The sequence below is a fragment of the Mus pahari genome, chromosome 16 (genome assembly GCF_900095145.1).
Source record: "Mus pahari chromosome 16, PAHARI_EIJ_v1.1, whole genome shotgun sequence".
In the NCBI taxonomy this organism is placed as follows: Eukaryota; Metazoa; Chordata; class Mammalia; order Rodentia; family Muridae; genus Mus; species Mus pahari.
This window is the reverse complement of record NC_034605.1, coordinates 65,600,175-65,607,304: the sequence shown is the minus strand read 5'-3', so window position 1 is coordinate 65,607,304 and position 7,130 is coordinate 65,600,175. Positions and strand designations below refer to the sequence as shown.

The 7,130-nt window shown below is 46.8% G+C and overlaps 1 protein-coding gene across 6 annotated transcripts in view; it reads right to left on the bottom strand.

Annotated features, from left to right (window-relative positions):
• The window catches only part of Aopep (aminopeptidase O (putative)), a 310,014-nt gene that overhangs the window by 122,067 nt on the left and 180,817 nt on the right, over positions 1-7,130 (bottom strand). For all 6 annotated transcript variants that reach the window (XR_003845375.1, XR_003845374.1, XM_021215555.2 and 3 more), the window contains exons 6-7: positions 4,649-4,838; positions 164-270 (exon numbers count right to left, since the gene is read on the bottom strand). Coding sequence is in view for 4 of the 6 variants with exons in the window: in XM_021215555.2 (XP_021071214.1) it covers positions 164-270; positions 4,649-4,838 (297 nt within the window). In the remaining 2 variants the exon portion in view is untranslated. The remainder of the gene's footprint in view (positions 1-163; positions 271-4,648; positions 4,839-7,130) is intronic.

The window sequence follows — 7,130 nt, the reverse complement described above, 5'->3', positions numbered from 1 at the left end:
AGGGAGAGAGGGAGGGAGGGAAGGATGGGAGGGAGGGAAGGATGGAGGGAAGGAAGGAGAGATGGAGAGAAGGAGGGAGGGAGAGGAGAAAAGGAGGGAGAGAGGGAGGGAGGGAGGGAGGAAGGGAGTTAAGAGGAGGTGGTGGGAAGCACTGGTGCCTTACCTTAACACCTGCATTCCTTCTGGGGAGTTCCGAAGCTCATCCTGCAGGCGGTGCCAGCGCAGGCAAGCCCTCAGCTCCTGCTGCTCCAGGGCCTCATGGGGGGGCAGCTGCATGGGACATAGACACAAAAAATGTGCACAGCAGTCATGTGTTGGGTCAGGTTTTTCTCAGCAAAGGACTTGCTTTGTCTCAGTGGGGGACAACTGGGCCTACTCAGCTCCTCATTTCTCCATCAGAAGACAACCAACTGATCCTCCAAGGAGCACTGAGCAAGCACTGTATAGCCCCTGGCCCTGGAAACTACTCCAGTCGAGGATACTCACCTGAAGTGGGGTCTTCTCCACAAATCATTTCTCCTTTGATTCCATCCAGCCTTCCTTCCCTGCCTTGTGCTTCTGCATGGGGAGGGGAAAGGCCCCTCCACTTACCTCTTCTTTTTCCCAACCCTCGATTTTGTTAAGGACTGTTTATAGTGGAGCTTGCTAATGTAATCCAGATGACTGTTTGCATAGATCCAGAAAAAAAGAATTACTGTCTGGACTCAATTTGGAGGCAGGGGAGGCCATCACACTGCTCCACAGAGTCAAAATTGGCTGCTGTCATACGGATGTGCTCACAAGGCCACCACATGGATGGCTGGGATCTCCATAAGGGAAGGCAGGCAGTGGAGTGCCCTGCAAGGAGGGGGACACCGGGTCTGCAGACATTTCTAGGAATTACTGGTCTTTAGTAATGCATTCATCAAACCTGTGTAGGCCCTGGGTCAGGATGGAAGGCTGCGCTACCACGGAGGGCACTAATATCACTGGGGACAATGTGTGGCTCAACAAGGACCATGGGGCAGCTCTGTCCGTAGGGTCACAAGGGTCCAGAAGGTTTCCACAGTGGGTGGTGATGCCTGAGCTTGCAGGGGGCACCACTGGCTTGGAAAGAGTGTGATGTTCTTAGAACACGGTGAGGGGTGCAGACAGGTTTGGAGCAGACAACCAAGCCAGGGGACAGAGCTGCAGAGGAGCCAGGAGATCAATAAGCTGCTCCACAAGATGTGTACATGAACAACTGGGCTGATGTCAATGTATTTGGAGACAAGACTTCCAAAGGTGATTATGGTTAAATGAAGCTATCAGAGGGGAACCTTCAGGGCAGTGGTCAGGAAGATGCCAGAGCTCTGTCCATCTCTCAAGAGTGGAAGAATGGTTATGTGAGACTCAAGTGAGGAGGCAACCACTGGGCAGCAGCAAAGACAAGAGGCCACCACAGAAAAGCAATCCTGTTGGTCCCTGGATCTTGGGGTTCCTGTCAACTCGAGCTGTTACTTAAGCCACAACTTCTGGAGTTTGATTATGGCAGCCCAAGCAGAACAGCCTAGATGTGGATGGAGCACAGACTTTATCTAGTCAACGAGGGTAGTATACCACCCAACCTGGCAAGTCAACTCACTTCTTCCCAGCCACTACTCTGAGAGGCTGCAGCTTCCTCCTCACTCTGACTTGACATGCTTTGCTGTGCACTTGGGCTCAGTGCTGCAGTGCATGTCTCCATGTGGCCATAGTCACCACTGCATTCTGTCACCCTCTTCTCTACTGGAGCTGCTGTATCCCAAAGAAGAGTCCTACCCTTGGCTGTCATGCCCCTCTTCTGCAGGAAGACACGAAAGGGCTATTTATCAGACTGGGTACAGGAGTAGTAGAGTGAGCCTAGCCTCTGCTTTCCCTAAAGCCACATCAGTAGGCAGCTTGTCCACAAGGCTTTCAGACCTCTTCTACCTCTGAATGTACATAGTACCTGACACTCATTTGCTCTTTATTTCAGTGTTTCTCTCTTCCCATCCATTGACAGCTTCATTTAGCCACCTTCTGGTCCCAAAGATTGAACATAGAAAGGCCATGGAAGGGGCTGGTGAGATGGCTCAGTGGGTAAGAGCACCCGACTGTTCTTCCAAAGGTCTAGAGTTCAAATCCCAGCAACCACATGGTGGCTCATAACCATCCGTAACAAGATCTGACACCCTCTTCTGGAGTGCCTGAAGATAGCTACAGTGTACTTACATATAATAAATAAATAAATCTTTAAAAAAAAAAGAAAGAAAGAAAGAAAGAAAGAAAGAAAGAAAGAAAGAAAGAAAGAAAGAAAGAAAGAAAGAAAGAAAGAAAGAAAGAAAGGCCATGGAAGGCATGCCAGCAGCTGAGAGATGGAGCCCAGCCTCCACTCTGTCACTTGGTAAGGAGATACTCAGGACAGAAGCAGGAACCAAACAGACAGGGCACATGGCAAAAAAGGGCTTCCTCTTCAAAGTGAAGACAGAGACACTCTGGGATGACTGAAATGAACTCAGGAGTTCCAGTCTGCTTGTCTTAGTGGGGAGCTAGCCAGGGGAGAGTTGAAGACAGGGCATACTGATATTCACCATTTGCAGAATGTCAGTGGTCCAGGATGGAAGCAAACAGGCATTTCACACACAGCTTCCATGTGTCTAGAATGTGTTAAGCTCACATACACATCCAACTTGCAAATATGAGCCTTCTTAGACTTATTTTCCCAAGGGGGAAACCGCAGTTCAAAGAAGCTATATATCCTGCCTTTTCGCAGAAAGCCATTGAGCCAGAGAGCTGGGACTCAAACCTGGTCCAGCACAGATCCTAGCTACCCTTTCTGTCAACTGTACAGCTTCTTTGGAGTGGAGTATATTGATTGGTACAAGAGGACAAGTGAGATGTAGCAACTTTGTGCAATGACACTGTCTCTGTATGAGGGTAAGAAATGCACACAGCAGAAGCAACAGGAATCCAGAGTCCAGCAAAGCTGTGTTGAGGAGTTTGAGGTGTGAATCAGTTTGATAATAAGAGATGGGGCCTCAAGACGGCCACTGAAACACAAGATTTCACCAGGCAGGCAGAATGTTCTTGACCAAAATCAAACAGTAAAAACAAACTTGGGAGTTTTAGAAAAGTGCCAACATGCCTAGGATGGTGAGGGAGGAGACCATGCAGAAAAGGAGTGACCCCAGGATCAGGAAATAGATAGAAGGTAGGAAATGGTCCTGCAGTCCCATGCCCAGGAGAGCTCAGGGTCGAGGTTAAAGTGGAGGCAGTGAAGGAATGTGTGATCCGTGCTTTTCATCCTAGAGGTTGAGTCCAGGTCTGTGGGCTAAGCAGAGGCACATGACCACTGAGCGAACATTCTCCGCTCTTGAACATACAGGTTCAGCCTATAGCCTACAGGGTGAGCAGAAGTATGGCCACTGTGTTACACTCTCAGCTCTTGATTTGTACAATGGATAAAAAGTTTGCCTTTTGTGTTTTGTTACGAGGTATCTGTCAAGCTGAGGCCAGTACTGAGCTCACCACACAGCCCAGGGTTCTTTCAGAGCTGTGGCAATATCCATGCTCGAACTCTCGCACGCTGGGAATACAAGTGTGAGCCACTACCCCTGCTTCATAACACCTTTCCTAAATTAATGAACATCACATAAGAATTTAGAAATACTGAGTTCCCTAAAACACTGGGGCTTGTTGTTCCAGCCACACTGAACATCCCTTTAGACATGACAACTGACTGTGGTGGAGGAGCAGAGGCCAGTTTGTCATGCCACCTAATCCACAGCACCAACTGCCTTGTCCTTCCTTCACCCAAAGGTATCACTCCTGATTATTATTATTATTATTATTATTATTATTATTATTATTATTATTATTTCTTCTTCTTCTTTTCTTCTTCTTCTTCTTCTTCTTCTTCTTCTTCTTCTTCTTCTTCTTCTTCTTCTTCTTCTTCTTCTTCTTCTTCTTCTTCTTCTTCTTCTTCTTTTTTAGGGGAGGGAATTGGCATAGGGTCTTGATATATAATCCTGACTGACCTGGAACTTATAAAGACTAGGCTGGCCTCAACTCCTGTCCATCTTCCTGCCTCAGCCTCACCCAGTATGAGCCACACCCACTGTGGATCAATATTTGAACCTGATTATTTAAAAAGCCTATAGCCAGGGAAGAGTACTCATATAAACTCAAGCCCAGTCTGGTTTATACAGTAAGCTCCAGGCTAGCTGGTGCTACACAGCCAGGCCCTGTCTCAAGACAAAACAAAAACAAAACAAAATAAAACATCCTGTGTGTTTAACGTATGGGATTATGCAATACAGGAGTCTGACCTTCATGCCTCTGTTCAAACATATACTTAACAGGGGTCTTCTCTGACTCTGGTCAAAACAGCTCCTTCCACTCTGTGTGAGCTCCACTGACTCTGTGTGAGGCCCCCCTCTCCTCACAGTACTTATCACACTGCTATTTCTTTTGTTGTCTATTTCTTCCATCTCTAGATTGTGAACTTGAAGGAAAGAGACTTTTTACAGTGATTTATTCAGCAAACATAGTACTTAGTACACACAGCATATAATCAGTGAATGAATAATGAATGAATGAATGAATGAATGAACGAATGAATGAATGAAAACAGAGCTTGATTCTGAGAAGGGAAATTCTTTGCACCCACCTGCTGTGCTTCAGCCCAAAATATATCTTCCAAGTGAGTGGCAAATCCTTCACTGAGCCACTCCTCTGTCCAGTCTCGGGCCCCAATGGCTAGGCCAAACCAGGCGTGAGCAATTTCATGACAAAGACGGGTCCCACAGAGATGGCTGGTGCCCGTTAAGGTGCTCTGAGAGAGGAAGATGATGTGTGGGCTGCAGATAATGGGAGAGAAAACACGTGGAGTCCTGTTAGCACCTGTGCCTGTGGCTACTCAGTGGGGCGGCTTTCTTAGCCCACAGAGTCTGTTATTACTGTGTGCATGCCGGATCATGATGGATAGATGCGGCTGCAATGCTTTTAAACCTAAACCAAGTGGCAGTTTCCGTTTCTGGCAGCTGCTCAGGTTGCTGTTTCTGCAGCAGTTGTCTTTGTCATCAAGCCGCTATTACCTGTAATAAGTAACCTGCACTAAGTTTTATACTGAAAAAATTACAAGGCAATGGAAACGTTTACTATGAAATCTGGACTGTAAAAGAAGAACAGGTGTGAGAACGTGAAGTCCATGCTGTCATGAAAATGATCAAAGAAGTTCAGCCAAAAATTCTAGTAGCTCACAGGCAAATCAGGAAGTAATGCAGAAGGCCAGGAAAAGCTGAAAAGAATAGAACCCCAAATCTTGCATTTCACACTAGAGCTGAGTGTGGATTTAACACTCAAAGGAGAGACTCTGGGATAGCCCAGAGAGGAGCCCTGTGCCTGTAAACAAACACTCTCCATGGAAGCTGCAGGCCCTTACAGACAATGGGACCAGGGACCCCGAGAGTGAAAGGTGGGCACTATCCCTCCAGGGGTGCAAATGGCCCAAGGCTTGGCACCAGATACCAACTCATCTAATCTCAATTTCCATAGTTTCTTCTGTGATTCCAAATACCATGGTTAAAACTGCAGAGATGATGTGGGAGGAAGCGGCTGTCAGAAAGGACAGACAGACAGAATCTTCGCTTTGCTTCCACCTTCAGTCTTTAGCATTTATCTAGAACTTGTTTATGTCCTTCCTAATGAAGACTTTGTTCTTTAAAACAAATCTGTCAGTTAAAGCAAGTGAGCTGTGAGAACTCCCAAAGTAAGGAATCAGTTCCTCCTTTCAGAACCTATGTGTTTGCCATCATGTCAGCTCTGCACAAGCCAAGACAGCAGCATGCAGATTTTTGGTCCGCCCCCACAGCCCCCATTAGAGAAAAACCCCACCTATATTTCCCTTGCACAATATCACCCATTCAGCTCAGAGAGCTAAACTGCAATCGCAGGAGTCAGGACTGCCAAAATAGACAGCTTTCATGTGAAGTAATAACAGGGCAGGCACGCAAATGAAAAAGCATCTGCCAGGCTTTCCGGAAAGCCCACAGAAACTCCACATATTAAAAGCAGAGTTGAAGCACTGAGGAAAAAGGGGTGCGGTGCAACAGGCACCAAGAGTCAAACAGATTACTAGCTCAGACAAAAATGTAAGAAGACAGGCAGGGAGGGAGGGAACCTTCCAGCACAGGAGCCAGCCTCCCCTTTACCTTACCAAGAAAGACAAATGTCACAGCCTGGGATTCTCAAATGAATGACCCCTGGCTCCGCCAAGTGTGATGCTACATGAAAAGCCACAGAAATGCACAAGTAAATAACATTCCAGACATACTGCTGGCAGCAGTGTACCCTGTTAGCTAAAACAAACAGAGTAACTTCAGACTGCATGAGCAGGCTCATCTTTGGAATGGGTCCAGTGGCCACTGTGACAGCCATGGCCATGTGGGCAGAGATCAGACAGCTGACTCTGGCTCAAGCCAGGAAGGTCCAAAAGGGGATGTGTGAACTTCTGGGGGACTGCCCCTGACTGGGGTCCACTGCTTTGTTCCAATGGGGGCCCATGTGAATGACTATTCCAGAAGAGATGGAAGAATTCACACGAGTGGGTAGTGGGGAGTGAGCTTCATTTTCCATCTTCCAGTTTGTTTCCCATGAACAGTCATCTCCACCAGACTTCTCTCCTCACTTTCCTGAACTTGGGGTGTCTCTGGGATGTACTCAGGACAGATCTATAGGGATCCATCTAAAGTTCCTATTTCCTACCCTGAACCCTTTCTTCCCAGTAAACAGTAAACAATTTCCTACTGTTCTGTGGGGGAGAAGGAAGTGTGAAGAAAGTCTGTCACACATGATACAATAACTCTGTTATCACTCAGAGTTCTCCCGGTAACCAATGTCCATGTGGGACCCTGCTTTCAAGCTTTTAGTGGCTACCCTCAAGGGTGTTAAGTAAACTTGGGACATAAGGGATAGCTACAACTTTCCTCCATCTTTCTGACTCTGAATGTCAGAATTCCTCAAGGTAAGTAGACTTTTTACTTTTTATTTATTTATTTTTTAAGATTTATTTATTTATTATATGTAAGTACACTGTAGCTGTCTTCAGACACTCCAGAAGAGGGCGTCAGATCTTGTTACAGATGGTTATG